Source organism: Bos javanicus, chromosome 1 (genome assembly GCF_032452875.1).
Source record: "Bos javanicus breed banteng chromosome 1, ARS-OSU_banteng_1.0, whole genome shotgun sequence".
NCBI classification, from domain to species: domain Eukaryota; kingdom Metazoa; phylum Chordata; class Mammalia; order Artiodactyla; family Bovidae; genus Bos; species Bos javanicus.
In genome coordinates, this window is record NC_083868.1 from 116,606,369 (window position 1) to 116,624,331 (window position 17,963).

Genomic DNA, 17,963 nt, shown 5'->3' on the forward strand with positions numbered 1-17,963 from the left:
CAGAGTGCTGATTAAAGCAGAAGAGGACCACTCTCCGGGTCCTCTAAATACCACATTTCGAGGTAGCTGAGTGGCTGACTTGGAAGATAGAGTGATGGACAATGACTTTCCTGCAGACAGCATGCAGGGATGCAGCCTGCCATGGGGCTTGGTGCCCATGAAGGCCAATCTCAGCCTTCCTTTCAGCTGTGGACACAGTGTGAACTGCTGGCCCCAACTAGAGGTCTTGCCAACAGCCCTGGCTTCCTGATTATGAGAAGGGTAGAGTAAAAGGATGTGGAGGCAGAAATGACAAAACTGTTAGAAAAAAAAAATAGCTCAAGATTTGCATTATATTAAGGCAAACCTATCATTTGCTGAATAACTACCGTGTATCTAGTGTTTCACTAGTTCTATAGGTGGTCTTAAATCCCCACAATGTTCATTTCTATTTTACGGAGACAGAAATCAAGACTTAGAGTAACTCTCACAATGTTACACAGCTTAGAGGTTGTCAGGAATTTTGTCAAGGTGTGATGCCAAGGTCGATTTTCTTCTTATTCTACCATGATTCCTCTTCGAAGTTATCTTTGAATATCATAAAATTCCATCATAAATTACATCATTATGTATTACAATGTAAGTACTATAGGACTAATAACCATTTCAATATCCATCATCATTATTAACATAAAGTTATGAATTGACATTTCTAATTCATTTCTAATTCTAACAATTTCCTAAAATGTTTTATGCCCTTTAATCAACCCCCGGACTTGTTTAGTAATCACTGGTAAAGATTTCTGTGAAATGTCAATTATAATGTATAGGCAGAAGATGTGACTAAGTTCCATACCCCATAAGGGAACTGATACCCTACTTACTTGGTTCCCCCCTTCAAATAAAGAGCATTAAAAATCCCAGTAGCATCTACAAAGCAAACATGGGTACCTGTGCTTGCTGCAGTCCTGGATACTGGGGGAGCTGAGGGGAGGGCCGTGCCTGAGCAGCAAAGAGAGCAGCCTGGTCCCCTGGCTGGCCCTGGAAAACAAAGCCGAGGTGGCTCTTGATCATAACAGCAAGGGTGATTCGAGCTCTTGGTTCATAACCCCAAAAACCCATGACACCAAACCTTACGTGAGAACAGCACTTGCAGATTCCAAATGGTGTTAAATACTATTTCTCATCAATTTCCTATTGACACTAGAGATTGTCACACTTACTATTTCTTCCAAAGAAGACTACAGCTATCCCAGATGATAAGACATACATACACACAAGTCAAAATATTCAATGGTCTGCTCATCAGAGAGAATCTGAGACAGCTTTCCTGTACACTCCAGGATACAAAGACCCCTTTAGAGTAAAAGGCATGAGTTTCTTAAGTGTGAAATCTGAAACCACATACTTGCCTCATCCTGTGCCCATCGATTAATTAAGAGAACACGTGGTACATACATACATACAAATGGCATATACATCTTCATGACTTTTTAATGATATTCCTTCAGAGGGACCTAAAAATTGCCTATTTAGCCAAGTATGCAAGGGAAGAATTTGGTTATCTTTTATGACTCTAATAACCAATAGAACCAATTAAATTTTATAATAAGTTAGTATCAAATGCAATTCTAACCAACTGCAATATAAAATAAAACCAATTAACATCTGTTCACCAGCCTTAATTTAATACATGTTTTCGCCTGGGGAAACTATATTCCTAAAAGCAGCTATATGTATTTTGTTTTGGCAGCAGAAGCCACTTCACAGAAGTGTGCAGTATTAATCATAGAAAGAGGACTAACTTCTGACCATCCCTTGGTTTTCTCCAGGACTTACTAATTATAAAGAAATAGGATTTATTCTAGGATATTTTAGTATCATTTTATATTCTAGATGTTCTCATTTTTTTTAAAGTGTTAAAATATAGTAATGTAAAACCAATTTTAATGTTCTTGGAAAGAAGCACAGATATTTCTGGCAGGAAAAAAAGGTATAAACATTTAGCTTAAGAGGGAAAACACCAACACTTATTAGGCACCTATTATATGCCAGGGACTAGGCTTCTTATTCATATCTCCATTTTCTCACAGGAACTCTGCAGGGAGGGAACTTAGTCCCCATTTTCTTCAGGTACGAAAAGTCAGGCTCAGAGAGCCTAGGCAGCTTAGCAAACTCACCCGGTTAAACATGGCCAAGCCCTTAGCGCCTACGTGAGCCTGCCTCCAGAGCCCAGGGTTTTCTCCATGATGATAAGATGCCTTCATATGTGATATCAAGAATGAAAATACTTAAAATTTCATCTGGTGCTTATTCTTTAAGGACATATAGCCTCTTAAATTCACCCCAATAAGAAAACAAAAGGATAATCTTTATTAAGACTTGTTAGTGAGATTCTGAAATGAATGCATACATCAGATGGTGAAGCATTTTTCTCTGATCCCCACATATAAAATCACTTGAGGGCAGTTAAGAAACTTTGGCCTCTCCTAAGGTGACTGACCACACATACATGGACCAAACATAAATTTCTGAAAGTATCTACTATGGTATCTATATATAACAGCTTCAACAAGAATGTAACATTCCAGTGTGGGTACCATGATGATACTCTGAGATTCTAGCTGATTAATTTACTAAGTGTAATTATATCTCTATTTGCTTATTGTTGTTCAGTCGCTGAGTCGTGTCTGACTTTTGCGACACCATGAACTGCAGCATGCCAAGCTTCCTTGTCTTTCACGGTCTTGTGGAGTTTGCTCAGACTCATGTCCATTGTATCAATGATGCCATCCAACCATCTCATCCTCTGTTGCCTCTTTCTCCTCCTGCCCTCAGTCTTTCCCAGCATCAGGGTCTTTTCCAATGAGTCAGCTCTTCACATCAGCTGGCCAAAGTATTGGAGCTTAAGCTTCAGCATCAGTCAGCCAGTGAATATTCAAGGTTGATTTCCTTTGGGATTGACTGGTTTGATCTCTTTTCTGTCCAAGGGAATCTCAAGAGTCTCCTCCAGCACCACAATTCAAAAGCATCAACTCTTCGGCGTTCAACCTTCATTGTCCAACTCTCACATCCATACATAACTACTAGAAAAACCACAGCTTGGGCTAGATAGACCTTTGTCGGCAAAGTGATGTCTCTGCTTTATAATACACTGTCGAGGTCTGTCACAACTTTTCTTCCAAGGAGCAAGCATCTTTTAATTTTGTTACTGCAGTCTCCGCCTGCAGTGACTCTGGAGCCCAAGAAAAAAATCTGTCACTGCTTCCACAGAAAAATACCCCAAGCTCCCTAGTCTAGGAGAGCACATGTCAGGGCAGTGTGGCCATCCAGAGCATACAAGGATCACCCTGACCTATCCAAGTAGCGCTCAATCCTCCAAACACTAAGCCAGGGAGTCATTAAATCAACCAGATCTTTACATGACAGTTCTCGAATCTGCTCGCTCACAGCATCATCCAAAGTCCCTGAAACATACTGCTGTGCTTCTTAGTGGGGACAACATATGTAAATTATCACTTTTACACAAGAAAAGAACAAAAAATTATTTATGTGAGTTAGAACCTTGAGATTCCTAAGTGGTCTAAAATGCCCATGCCCTTTTTTGGCTTGGAGGTAAACTAGATAAGATCTACAGATCTTTTCTAGCTCTTCACTCTTCCTTTGCTTCCTAAAGAATCTTATAAAAGAAACTGACTTACATGTGGGGGGACAGAAGGACCAAAACACTAACAGGGTAAGTATCTGAGTTACTGGGCAACATTCTTTTATTGACAAATAGTTGAGACTGTGGAAATTTAAGAAATATGTATTGTAAACTATTTCCATTTTTAAAATCATAAAATTAACATTCAAGAAAAAGCATTGTAACTTTGAAAACAAAGCAAGAAGGGGTAAAAAATTTCTATAATTCATGCATTCTTCAGTGAACCACTTTTAGTCCAAAGGTAAACTGCTTATTTATAAATAGACTGTGTTTCTTCCCAATGCTATTTTTTGCCCAACTCACTCCTTAAGTGCAGGAGGTAAGGGTTCTAACATTCAATAGTCTCCCTGAGCAAATCACAAATACCTCACATCAGCCAGCACTCCCTAAGGGCTTTATAGTCCTATTTGCCCTGATCGAAAAATATCCCTCTTTTTCCAAACTGAAATGACCTCCTGCTGTTATCTTGTTTCTCCCAGAATAATGCCAGGAACAAATTACTTCAATTTGTAGAGATATTCAATCTGTTGAGTAAAGAATAGACAACCAAGAAGTTGTTTAGTAACTTTTGTTGTTTTTGTTGTTGTTCAGCCGCTCAGTTGCGTCTGACTCTTTGAGACCCCCAGACTGCAGCACGCCAGGCTTCCCTGTCCTTCACTATCTCTTGGAGTTTAACTTAAAAAGATGCTGAATGAGGACCAATCCTCCAATGTGGGAATAAGAGAACTAGAAACTGGAAGTTAGTAAAAGTCTTAAAATATTAATAGGATGGTTTGGCTGCATTCAGGAAGGGGATGCATTCATATGCATTCATATGCATATGCATTCATAACATATCGTCCAAACCGGTGGGACAGGCCAGGGGAGCAGAGCAGAGACCACTCCTGGCAAATCAGGACTTAGGCTCACCTTTGTCACATGCAATCCATTTATCTGCTCTTTTCGGAAAACTATGTAGGCCTTATTTCATTAAAACAAGATCAGTTCCTAGCACTGTATCTGGCATATAGTAAGTGCTCAATAAATATCTATTGAGGAAATCTAAGATTTAATTTAGTTTATCTGCTAAAGAAGAGATCCAGAGGTAAATTGAGATTTATATCTCAGCATAAATTAGTTTACCAAGTGCTTTCAAGTGCCCCATGTTTTTGAGTATCATCTTTTGTTTTAAAAACTCACTTTTCAATTCAATTCTTAGCATCTGTCATTCTAATGATTTCTTCTTTCGTTTTATTAGTACCTAGAGAGTAGTAGCTCAACTGCCCTCTCCTTCCGCTTAACTGAAACAATCAGAGGCAACATTAACTTCACGCTTTTGTGAGTGTAAAGGGCAGTTCAGGAGGCTGGTTTCGGATGGAGCATTTGTGTCTAGTCAGGTGCCACACTGTGGTCTGGCTTCAGCTCCCCTGGCTCAGGTACCCAAGTTACAAGTGCCAAGGGACTAAGAAACAGTTAACTGGGCAATTCTGACAGCTACATGAACCCATCTCTACCCTGAGACCCAAGGTTAATTCCCACAAGATAAATTTACCTTGTAAATTCCTACAAGGTAAATTCCTACCATGTTTGTTTTTAAACACTTTGCTTTAGGTTTGGCTCTGGATAAGAAATAGCAATCTATTTTATTTTCTAAAATTTCCACTTCGTAAAAACTTTTTAAACAGCTGTGCTGTTCAATAATGACTCTTCTTCCTGGCCTGTATAAGATTAAGCCTCTCTCTTACTGCTTTATTTTTAATTAGACAAGAGAGTATCTGAGCTCAGACAGACGTAGGCTGAAAACCTCCTGCGTGACTGGAAACGAATGAATGCAGTAGGTTTAACATTTGTGATAAATCATCCTCAAAGACTATTTTCAATCTTCTGGGTCTTCTTCTTTTCATTACTTCACTCTGAGTCAACTGAGAAAATGTGAGGCTTTCTTTCTACAAGAGAATTGGTTATGACTTCAATTAGCAGGCAGTAAGCATTACAATCAGCAGCACTTCAGGATCAGGAAACTTCTCTCCACTCAATTCACTAGTAATGATATTTTCAAATTCCTATTTAGTAACTTGCCAATACTATTTAAGGGTTGTAAGGAGAGAGAAGTGTTGTACCTAAAAACCACAGCCAGATTTTATGACTCTGAAAATGCTGTTCTGTGTTTCTGAAAATGCTGATTTAGGAATAATAATAATAAAGGTCACCCACTGAGAAGCAGTGGGTAATGTTTCAAACTACTTGTTTGGAAGGTCCTGAGTAACGGTGTCCAAGGTTAAACAACAAATGGTGTGAACTAAAAGCTTTGGCATCACATTACATGGGTATATTTTGATTGCAGACAAAGATACATAGAAAATTCTTTAATTAAAAGAGGTCTTGCTGACCATTGTGCTTGATTCTTTCATAAAGCTTTCACATCAAATATAACTCAGTTGGTGATCAATTAACAGTAACATTAACTACTGGCACAAAGAGGTTCATTTTGAAATAAACACACTTCAATAATAAACCTAAACAACAATAAACAACTGTTAGCGTGCTCATAAATGATGACTAGAGCATATTGATTAGTTGAATAATGCATTCATTAAATTTCTAATATTGGAGACTATTAAAGAAAGATAAGAATAGTGAAATGACAGCAAAGATGTATACACACGTTTCCATTTATTTGAATGAATATGTAGGTTATATATAACTCTTTAACTTTAAATACTTGATGAATAAAATATTTTGTCTATTTTTTAAAAAGTAAAATCAATGATAAATGCAAATTATATTGTTTAAATTACATTATCATCTGAACAATAATTGCCCTACAGCAAACATAAACTATATGCAAGTATTTTAAAATCTGATAGTTTAATTCAAGTTTTTAAACAAACAGAAACTTTGCTTGCTCTCTGTATACTACAAATCTCAGGAAAAACTGATAGAAAAATTGTTTTCAGAAAAGTCTGCAAACTTTCCTCTGCCTAAAGAACAATTAATGAAATTGCCTACATGGCAGTATTTCATCACCTAAATATTGTCAAAGTTGTATTTGCAGTTAAGGATATTTTCACCAATGTACAGAAAATGTTACCCATTAAATTCGTAGTGAAACAAGTTGACTTACATTCACATCTGAGATGTGTGCTCTGTTTTATTCTAATGCTTCTTGGGTTTATGTTGTGGGTTGGCTACCTGATATAAAAACCTATAAGTAATTTAATGCAAAACATGCATTCTTAGCTAGCCCAGGCAAAGCAGTAGAGATGAGGTCTTATGACATGCATGCACAAGACCTATGCTCAAAAAAAAAAAAAAAATCTTCTCCATACCGGAAAGAAAACAGAGATGATGGGTTCTGTTGAGAATTTAGGAAGAACCAGTGAGTGGGATGTGATGAGTAGGGCATTGTCATAACCACAGTTTTCATTATCTTGCATTGGCCTATGAGTCAGCATGCCATGCGTTCCTCCACTAATGATGTTGAGTTACCACAGAGAGAAGCAAGAGCTCAGGAATAGATGGGTTTGAAAGTGGGACTGAGATGATGGTGCACGAACTTGCCTATGTTCCCAAGCCCAGGACACAATCGTTCACTGGTTTCTATACCATACACATATATGATGGGAAGCACGAGGCAATCAAAGGGGACAACTTCCAGAAATAAATTCTGTTGAAGTGAACATGGGCAATGCATTCATGATTTTGTGTCATGGTTTCAAACATAAACCAAGTGAGTAACAGTGAAATGAAGACTGTAATTATTACCAGCTATAGAGGAATAACCTGCTTCTCATTTTGATGTTCAAAGAGTAATGCTATAAACGTTTACTTAATTTAAAAAAAAAAAGAAAGAAAGAAAGAAAAGAAAGTATAAGGAATGACAGCAGGGGTGTTACCATTATGTTGTCAAAGTCTTCCAGAAGGGAGACAGCAGAGTTACAGAAGTCCTACAGAAAGGGGACAGCAAGAAAACGGCAGACAATACAGATAAGATTTTTTAGCCTAATGATGTGGGTAGCCAAAACACATAAGAATCAGTTCATCTCAAAACAATATTTCAGGGAGTCAAGACTTAAAACCCCAGGCCCTAAGATAGGTTATATTAATTTATATGCCAAACAATATCACCATGGGCTGGGACACAAATAACATGACAACAGTCACGTAACGGAGTAGTACCACAACCTGGAGGTTAAATGGGGACAGACAGGAAGTAGAGAAGCGATCAGAACCAGATAACTTCCCAAAACAAAAGGATGCTGGGCCCCCCAGTGTAAGCCAAAGAGTGCCTGAGACTTTCCCAGCCCAGAATCAGGGGAGAAGAGCTCAGGACATTTGGGTCACATGAAACAGATGAGACATTAAGTGAACAAGTCATGTATTATTAGAGGAGGTCATTAGATTGCTCTATTGCCAGTAAATGCAAATGAAAACAGAGCATCACTTTAACCACACATTCAATCAACCAAAATAGACAAGAACTATTTACAGTGTTCTAGTGTTTACACGCTAACAAGGAATCTAATTTATTAATAAAAAGGAAACTCCATGCTGGGGGAAAAAATATTCCTCTTTTTCAAGTCAATGATTTCCTTGCTTAATCATTTTTATAAATAGATTCTAAGTGACATTTTGTTTGAGATATTAAAGTTTTTCTGTTCACTGAGGTTTAGAAATAGGGATGACATAAAATATTCACAACCTTAATTGAAAAAAAAGCAGTTTACTATAATAAGAACTAGAAATAACAGGAGGAATTTCCCAAGCAAATAATACCTATTCTCACCATTTTAGCGGTAAGTACATAATTCATTGTATCTATTCATTTGTCTTATATCCAACTCTATCACCTTTATATGAGTGGTTCACTTTCTATCCCCTTACCCCTATCTTCATTCCATTCATAAAAATCAAGCTGTGTACACTATCTTCAGGATCATTATATTTGCACAATCATAATTTCATCAAATTACTTCCTCATCATCCAAGTAAATAGAGAAATACCAGCTATTAAGTAATAAGCAGAGCATTCACTTTTCTGGACACAGTTTCCACCCTAGGAACAAAGTGATAGCTGTTAGGGCATATTTACTAGCTCAGTGGGTTTTGTTTTCATAAGCTCATTTTTGTCACTGAGATGTATAAAAATCATAGTCTCTGAGTAAGTTCATGAAGGATTCGTGTCAAAACTCAAGATTTGTTTCAATAAGATTGATCTGCATACCTTTACCAAATAAGAACCAAATTATTTTGAAATATGTTCAAATTATACAATCTGATAAATTGCAGAAGGGAAAATTTAAATAGCTAGTAGAGTTATAAAACATGCCTAACCTCACAGGTAATCAGAAAGTGCAAATTAAAATGTCATAATACAATATCATTTCAGCAGCTCTGAGTGAGAAAATTAAAGGTTAATCAAAGTTTAGTGAAGATGCGGAGAAAGTAAAACACTCATTTATAACTGATGGGAATCACTACCACTTTGGAAATTAAATCTCCACTTCTACTTCCACATACATACCCTGAAACTCTGCACAAACAGAAGTGTACAAAAATGTTTACTGTAGCATGGTTAACAGTAACAAAAAATTGGAAATAACTTAAATGATCATTAACAGAATGGATAAATGTTAACACTCATAATGAAACAGCACCTGAGCAGACAAGCAAATAAAATCAAGTAAGTATAACAAAGTAGATATAATTCAAAATTAGTCAACATTAAAGATACAAAACAATACAATAATACCTATGTGAGGCCATAAATCTGAAGGTGATATTATATAATGTTTGTATCAATGGATGCAAAAATAAGTAGCAAAAATATAAAAACATTAATAAGAAAGAGAAACACAAATTCATGATAATGACTACATCTTTACAGGAAAGAAAGGAAATGGCAGGAAACCAGGGGCCTCATCCATGTCTATCGCATTTATGTTAAAAAAAAAAAAAAATCTAGAGCAAATGTGGCAGAACATTATTATTTAATAAAATTAGGTGGTAAGTATACAAGTGTTTGCTCTATTATCTAACCTTGTATGTTTGAGAGACACTGCTAGAGAGTGAGGAGGAGTGAAAGATCAGAGGAAGGAAACATACACCAAGGTGATACCACATCCATAAGGGAGATCAGTTACCAGATAAAAAGGATGCTGCTTAACTTAAATGGGCTCTATCAATCCGAGAGGCCTGTTTTCAGGATGTTACAGGGTCACTTCTGCCAAGGCGCTAACAACTCTGGAAGGCTCTGACTGACTCAATGTTCTTTCATTAAAATCTTAGAAGGGTGTCAGTTGCCATTATTGCGGGGAGCCCCATCCCCTTGCTGGTGACCCGGACTCCCTGCAGAGAGCGCTGTGCTGGTGCGGGGGCCTGTTGAATCCCTCTCTCCTCCACACAGTTTCTGGGAGGGTCTCCAAGCCTTCTCTTGAGCCCAGCCATGCTTGCCGGCAGGGGCAGGTGATAATAAGACTTTCTGTAAGGCGCTGCACTCTTCAGTTCTTATCCAACGCCAACATGAGAACAAGCAAACCAAGTGCCAACTTCAGGATATCCAAGTAACCATATGCTATAACTGAGCACATCATTTTTGCCTGGCAGAAATCCTCCTCTTTAATGTCACGAATATCCTTAGGACTCATTATTTACAGCCAGCAGTGAATTGCTTTCTTCCAAATCTGCTCAATCAAATTAAGATAAACATAACTTCTGTCTATCTTTCACTGGACTCTCAAACTCTCTAGCATTATTCCAAAGAACACAAGAGGACTGTGTACACTGAAAAGGAGAAATCAGGATTAAGTGATATCGTAAATCAAGGTAGAAAATTAGGTCCTCTTCCTGTGTGTCAAAGCTTAAAATTCCCTTCAAAACCCTCTTCCCTAAAAGGTTGATATGGTGGGGGTGGGGAAGGTAGGTATCTCCTATCAGAAGACAAATATGAGAAATAATTAAAAGGTAACTGGAAAACAATTTAAGCAGAATTTGGCATTATAATAACCAAAATTCTATATTTTACAATAGTTTCTCATGGAATATGTGGGAAATAAAATACAACAGTAATACTTTTAATAGTGAAATTGGAATCACTGTTCTAAAGTTTGTATCACAGAATTTAGATCGTAAAAACATAATGCTCCAAGAAGCCAAAATGACTATTAGGAAAACTAAACAATGTTTCTTTTTCTTGGTCTCTTCTACTGGTTTCCACTAAGTACCAGTCATAATAGGACAATGAATGTAATTATGCAAGTAAAGCATTGGATGTACATTTATTTTTAGTCCTTAACATATTTAAGAAAATAAAGATCATTTTTATGGGGCAAGGATTTCCTCTGAAATAATACAACCATAAAATAATATTAATAAAACAGTAACATGAAGTATAGCACCTGACATTTTTTGAGAACACACTATAAGGTAGCCACTGTTCTGAGGGCTGTTACACACGTTAAATCATTAATTTCACAAGAAGCCTATGAAGCAAGTGTCATATTAGCTCCATTTTATAGATGAGCCTCTGGAGCAGAAAGATGACAGAAATCATGACACTGGGTCTCATTTCAATAAGGGACACTGAGTAAGGAATGGAGGGAGAGCATTTTTACTTTACTGGATGAAGACTGTAACTGGGAAAAATAAAAACAAGTTTCCTTGCCAAAACATCTTTATGCATGTCAATATGCACTAAAGCCATAAGAAAATACATTTGATTATAATAAGTCATTACATCAAATAATTTGATTAACAATATCTAACAACATCCATGTTATTGTATATTTAGCACCATTTTTCTAGCACTAGTGTTAATATACAACACTATTAATATATTCCTGAGGAAATGTAAGATGGTTCATAACAGAAAACTGCATGACCAACTGAAGCTGATATATTCAGCCTCTGAAGCAGAATCAGTTACTTTATAATGGGACTCTAGTTTTCCTCATGCACCATCTAAGGCTAGAGATTCCATTACACATCAACTCTCTCCATTAGATGGAAAGAGGCTAGGATGACTCTGCCAGGTCTGAGCCATATCTGGAATTCAAGAGCTTGGGCCTTCTCTGCCCCATCTATGTTTTCAAAACAAGCATAGCAGAGGTTACTGTTGAGAAGAGTTTCTGGAAGCACTCAAAGGAAGAGCTACAAGATGAATTTGTGGATAAAAATCACATTGCTAAGGATTAAGGTTGCTAAAGATGCTCCAGGGTTGGAATTCCCTGGTGGTCCAGTGGTTAAGAATCTACCTGCCAACATGAGACATGGGTTCTATCCTTGGTCCATAAAGATCCCACATGTCATGGAGCAACTAAGTCAGCATGCCACAGCTACCAAGTCCGCTCCTCCTGAAGCCTGTGCTCTGCAACAAGAGGCCACTGCAGTGAGAAGCCAGTGCACTGCAACTAGAGAGCAGCCTCTGCTCGCTGCAACAAAGACTCAGCACAGTCAACATAAATAAATATTTGTTTCAGGGTTCTGGAAATAGCTGCTCAAAATATGAATTCATTCAACAAACATCTCATAGATTTCTACCCTCTGCTCAGTAAATGAAATGATACAAGTATTATAAAGACCCAATGTTTGAGCTAAGAAGAGAGGGTAAGCTAGCTAGAGGGGTGGGGGGTAGGGTGTCATTGTACAGCCAGCCGAAAGAGCAGTCACATCCAAGGTTTGGAGGAACCGGTTAGTCTTTCAAAGGATCTGTCACAATACTAAGATCAATTTTGAAAGCTAAGATAATTTGAAATTCTCCATCAAGCTTGTTGGATTTCTGTAATTAGGAAATTGGTAAGATAAGGAGGAAAATGATACCTATTTCATCTTCTCTAAAAGAAGCCAAAAACTGAGAAAGGAAAAAAAACACAAGTTTTAAACAGCTAGAGAGAATCACATTTTGTGTATGCATTTAAATTGAGAAAATGTTGCTGCCAAAATCAGAATCAACTTTTCTTACCATGAGGCACATAGGTCAGTACTTACTAGAAAACAGCTAATTGCATCAAGAATAAAATATGAAAACAATGTATCAATATCACTTATATTCCATATAATTCTACCTTTTTAAAGATTACATGAAAATTTGTTTTCTGCCACAATACCATATGTAGCTAGAGTCTATGTATATTAATCCATGATCTACTGGGAGAAAGAAAAGATGCTAACATTTCCCTCAGAACCTCTTTGGTGCAGGCATTCTAGAAATGCTACATACGATCTCATCTGCTCTATGGAGGACCACTCCACCCTGTGTCTGATCATGTATGCATTCCTCTTCCTTTAAAGAATACTATTTCTCTTGATTAGCCAACACTTAAAGAATGATGAGGTAGGAAAAAAAAAATGCCTGCTTCTGTTAAAAAAGAATATAGGAGAGGAGTAGAGGTGACTATCATACAGGCATACCTTGGAGATACTGTGGATTTGGTTTTAGATCACAGCAATAAAGCGAATGCTGCAATAAAGTAGGGCCTCGCATGTGACCCTGGTGGTAAAAAACCGGCCTGCCAATGCAGGAGACCCAAGAGATGAGGGTTCAATCCCCGGGTTGGGAATATCCCTGGATAATGGGAGTCATCTGAATTTTTTTATTTTCCTGTGCATCTAAAGGTTATATTCAAACTATACTGTAGGACTTCCCTGGTGGTCCTGTGGTTAAGAATCTGCTTGCCAATGCAGGGGACGTGGGTTCGATCCCTGGTCCAGGAAGATACCACATGCCGCAAGGCAGCTAATCCCATGAGCTACAACTACAGAAGCTGGCACACTCTCGGGCCCAGGCTCTGCAACAAGAGAAGCTCAAGGACCACAGCTAGAGAGTAGCCCCTGCTTGCTACAGCAAGAGGAAGCCCAGGTGCAGCAACAAAAACCCAGAGCAGTCAAAATTAAATCAATAAAAATTTTAAAAATAAGCCACACCATAATCTAGTAAGTGAGCAACAGTATTGTGTCTTTTAAAAACGTTTTAATTAAGAAATACTTTATTGCTAAAAAATTGTAACCATCTGAGCCTTCAGAGAGTCATAGAAACAACACAGATCACTAATCACAGATCACCATAACGAATATAATAATAATAACGGTTGAAGTATTGCAAGAACTACTAAAATGTTAACAGAGAGACAGAAAGTGAGCAAATGCTGTTGGAGAAACAGTCCTGAGACTTGTTCAATGCAGGGTTGTCAATCTGTACTTACTTACAAACCTTCAATTTGTAGTAAGTGCAATATCTGTGAAGTACAACAAAGCAAAGCACAACTAAACAAGGTATGCCAATACAATCACCGCTGTGCAGCTGAGCTTTTACTACTTGAAGAAAGAACTCCTGACTTCTCAAGGGGAAAAAGAAAAGAGAAAAGAAAAACCTAAGATGTGATAAAATTACTACAGAAGAATCAGTTAACAAATTATCAGTTAATTCCTGTTGGTATAAGCTGTACAACCCTAGACAGTATAAAAGAATGCCATGCTAAGTCACTTCAGTTGTGTCGACTCTGCGCGACCCTACAGACCGTAGCCTGCCAGGCTCCTCTGTCCATGTGATTCTCTAGGCAAGAATACTACAGTGGGTTGCCATTTCCTTCTCCAGGGGATCTTCCAGACCCAGGGATGGAACCCATGTCTCTTCAGTCTCCTGCACTGGCAGCTGGATTTTTTTTACCTCTAGCGCCACCTGAGAAGCCCATAAAAGAATAGAGTAACAGGTATTTTTGAGTGGTGTTAATAATGGGGTCCTATAGGTACATTTTAGGTCATAAATCTACCTCCAAATATGCAAAGACATTTTTGAATACATGAAGATTTTGTCACTGAATTCCCTTTTTAAAAAAGTCTTTTGCTTCAGGGGAAACTGCTTCTCATGGCTGATATCAGGAAGTGAATTTTTGAGGACAGACGTTTCACCTATAACCAGGCTGGCGAGCTGCTGCTCCCCAATGTTAAGAACCACTTAGGAGAAATTCAAAACTGAACTCGCCAGTAACAGTCTGAAAGTTGTCTATTAATAAGTCAAATAACACCTTGTGATAGAAAAGTAGATAAGAAAAAAACATACTTAATGGAGGGTAAATTTTACTTAGGTTTCTATTACTTTAAAAGGGAGATGAATTCATTCTAGTGGAGTGATTACTTAGCTTCTAGTAAATTTTTTCTCCTTGAGGAATGGAAACAGTGGTGTAACTATTTTTGTTCATGCTCAGAAAGAGCTAAAATCCCAATGAGGTTTTGAATGACTCCAAACTTGTTGTTTAGAGAAAAACCAAGGCTTTTAAAATATTTTCATCAAATTCTCATCATTTCTGTGTAAGAAGCAACTTGGGCCCATCTTTCCTAATACCCAGGGAGTCTGAACAATCAGATCTCCCTGGGAGGTCGGGGGAAATGAGCATACTGTGACTGCTGTTTACATTCTTGTGTGGTTCAAACTAGACTGCTTTCTCCTGTCCTTCTTAAGGGTTAAAAAAAAAATTTGTTTAATGGATCTCTGTTAAGACTGCACACCTAACCCTACCACTCCTATGCCCCAAATCACTAAGTGGACTGAATGTGGACGTGCTGTAAGTTGTACAATGGAGGTACGTTTAGAGTTACTCCAAATACAAAGACCATTTCTAAAAGCATTGGAATTCCTTGCTAATTTGAAAACCTGTGGTTGTTCTTAGAGCAGGATGCACTTGTAGATTGGCTACTGCCTTTATGGATCATAAAGTACCTTACTCCTAGGACTGCTGTGAGATCTAAGATAATCAGTACATCAAAGTGCAATGCGTACAAGTGTTTTGGCAAATAGTAAGTGCTCTCTTGGTGTTAGCAGCTATCATTAGCATCATCAAAGTGCAATTTTCCTAAGAAAACTTGGAAAACACAAAATGAATACAGAAACCAAAAGAAAAAGTCATATTCTCACTTCCTTCTTTTTGCTTTAATGTATTTGTGCAGATTTGTAGTTTGAGTCCGTATGAAGTTTTGTGTGACTTCCACCAATGCTTTGTTAAACAACCACTATTATCCTGAACATTAAAAAAAATTAGGGAAAAAATAAAAATTATTTCTATTTTTACAGGACATACAAATAGAAATAATACAAATTAATAATTAAAGATATCCATATCCTGACTGTTACTTGTAGTCTACTCTTTGCCTTCTATAGATATTGGTGAGGTATATAGCCAGAAGTATAAAGCCAGAGTCAGGGCAATGCAGAGCACTGTAGGAGAAAGCCTAAGGAACATCAGTGCTTCAGAGATACAACTTCAAAGTAATACAGCAAATAATGAATGAATCATTAAAGCATAGCTCAAAGGAGCACAGAGTATGATGATTATAACAGGAGTGAGGGCTCAGATAAGGTCATCTCAAAGATAAAAGTCTTGCCGCTTATAAGTGATCAGAAAATCATTAGCTCTTCTTTTTGTTTTCAGGCATACTTTTAACCAACTTAAGACATTTCAAGTTCTTTTTTGATCAATGATAATGGTAAAATACAAGGAGGGGAGAAGTATGTATAAACCTGTACAGGAGAGATATACGTGCACTCTCACAGGTAGTCAGGGATGCCCACACAGGAAGAATCAGTCACACGCCCACACCCATTCCTGGCTAGAGGAACTAATGAAATGCGGAAGACACTGCTGATCTGGACAAACCTGTTGGAAAGGCCGCGTCTGGGCTTGCCTGAGAAGCCGCTGTTGCTGCTGCTGCTGCAGAAGCTTCATCTGTATCAACTGCTGCTGCGATGTGATGGCATGCAGAGAGGGCGGCTGCATCATGGCCCCCGAGCGCCGCTGGAGCATGTTGGACAAAGCTTGCTTGGTGTTGGTGGGGACGAAGGAGCCAGCGGGGTCCAACCGGGAGCCACCTACAAAAGCAACCAGAAGGAAGGGCTTTCTGCGCATGCGGATGCAACTCTTCCTGATTTTATCAAAACACAGAAATCTCACCTTCTGAGCCTCCTTGTAGGAGCACACTGGGAAGTAGAGCACTGCCCCACCCTCTACAAATTTGAAAGATCAGTTACAAATTGCATAAATTCCAGACAATGGGAAGAGTGATGTCCAGTGAATTATACTATTTGAATGACTTATCAGAGGGCCCACTTTGCTTGGTAAAGTGAAACACCTGAGATCCAAAATCCTTGGTACAATTTCAGAATCATGTGGGTTTTAAATTATGTGAGGCCCCCAAGAACATGTTGTGTTATGCTGTGCTAAGTCGCTTCAGTCATGGTTGACTCTCTGATCCTATGGACTATAGCCCACGAGGCTCCTCTGTCCACGGGATCCTCCAGGCAAGAATACTGCGGTGAGCTGCCATACCCTCCTCCAGGGGATCTTCCGGACCCAGGGATGGAACCCACGTCTCTTACATCTACTGCGCTGGCAGGCAGGGCCTTTACCACTAGCGCCACCTGGGAAGCCCGGGAACACGTTACTTTCACAAGATGTGCTGCCTTTTGTGGTGTACTTTGTCAAGCGTGCTAAGCCGGGCAGAGAGACCCTTTTGATGTTCATGGTATTTACGTTTTTTTAACACAGCAAAATAAAAATGCCTATTTTGTGGTAGAGAGGCATGACAATACTTCAAAAACTTGAAATGCTTGGAAACTTCAAATACCACGATTCCAGAGACAAAACACATCTTTTTTGAAGTGCATAGCTAAAATAAATAAGAAATGTCAATTATGGTGAGGCTAAAAAAAGCAAATGAAAACCTTAACATATTTGCATACATAATCTGTCAAATGCCTATAAGAGGGAAAAAAAAAATGGCGAGATTTGCTGGTTTCAAATAGCTGCCAGTCTTCAACTCATCATACAGTTTGTATTCTTTACTGTAAGAAAACTTCTATATAAATACCTTACAAATGTTATACCTTTTTTAAAAGCACGTGGTATGATAGAAACAAACATTTAATACTGATCACTGGAAAAGCCTACATTCTTTTAAAGACTCAGTATCAAAATGAGCAATATGGCTTATGAAGTCATTCAACAGCATCTGAAGAACATTTGGAAAAAAGTTAGAGGTCAATTTGAGTTACGTGGCAAGGTGAATTTTGTTGAAGCAAGAATTGAATGTACACTATAACATATAAAGTTAAATGACTCATTTTATGCAGGACATACTTTTTCAAGATTAGACTATGATCTACTCTCTTTTAATTTTCCTAACTTTCATATAATCTTATACCTCTGAATCACCTACAGAAATAAGAACAAATATGCTGAAATCTGCTCTATTTTCTTACATAATTTTCTCAACTCTCACCAAATGGTGTTTATTATTCACATATGTTTCC

At 38.0% G+C, this 17,963-nt stretch overlaps 1 protein-coding gene across 9 annotated transcripts in view; it reads right to left on the minus strand.

Moving 5' to 3' along the window:
• Positions 1-17,963, minus strand: part of MED12L (mediator complex subunit 12L) — a 363,490-nt gene that overhangs the window by 15,698 nt on the left and 329,829 nt on the right. For 8 of the 9 annotated variants that reach the window (XM_061418660.1, XM_061418677.1, XM_061418696.1 and 5 more), the window contains 2 exons: positions 16,312-16,523; positions 931-1,020 (listed from right to left, as the gene is read on the minus strand). In XM_061418660.1, the coding sequence (XP_061274644.1) occupies positions 931-1,020; positions 16,312-16,523 (302 nt within the window). Of the gene's footprint in view, positions 1-470; positions 568-930; positions 1,021-16,311; positions 16,524-17,963 lie in introns of all 9 variants that reach the window. The other variant, XM_061418723.1, reaches the window with a different exon arrangement.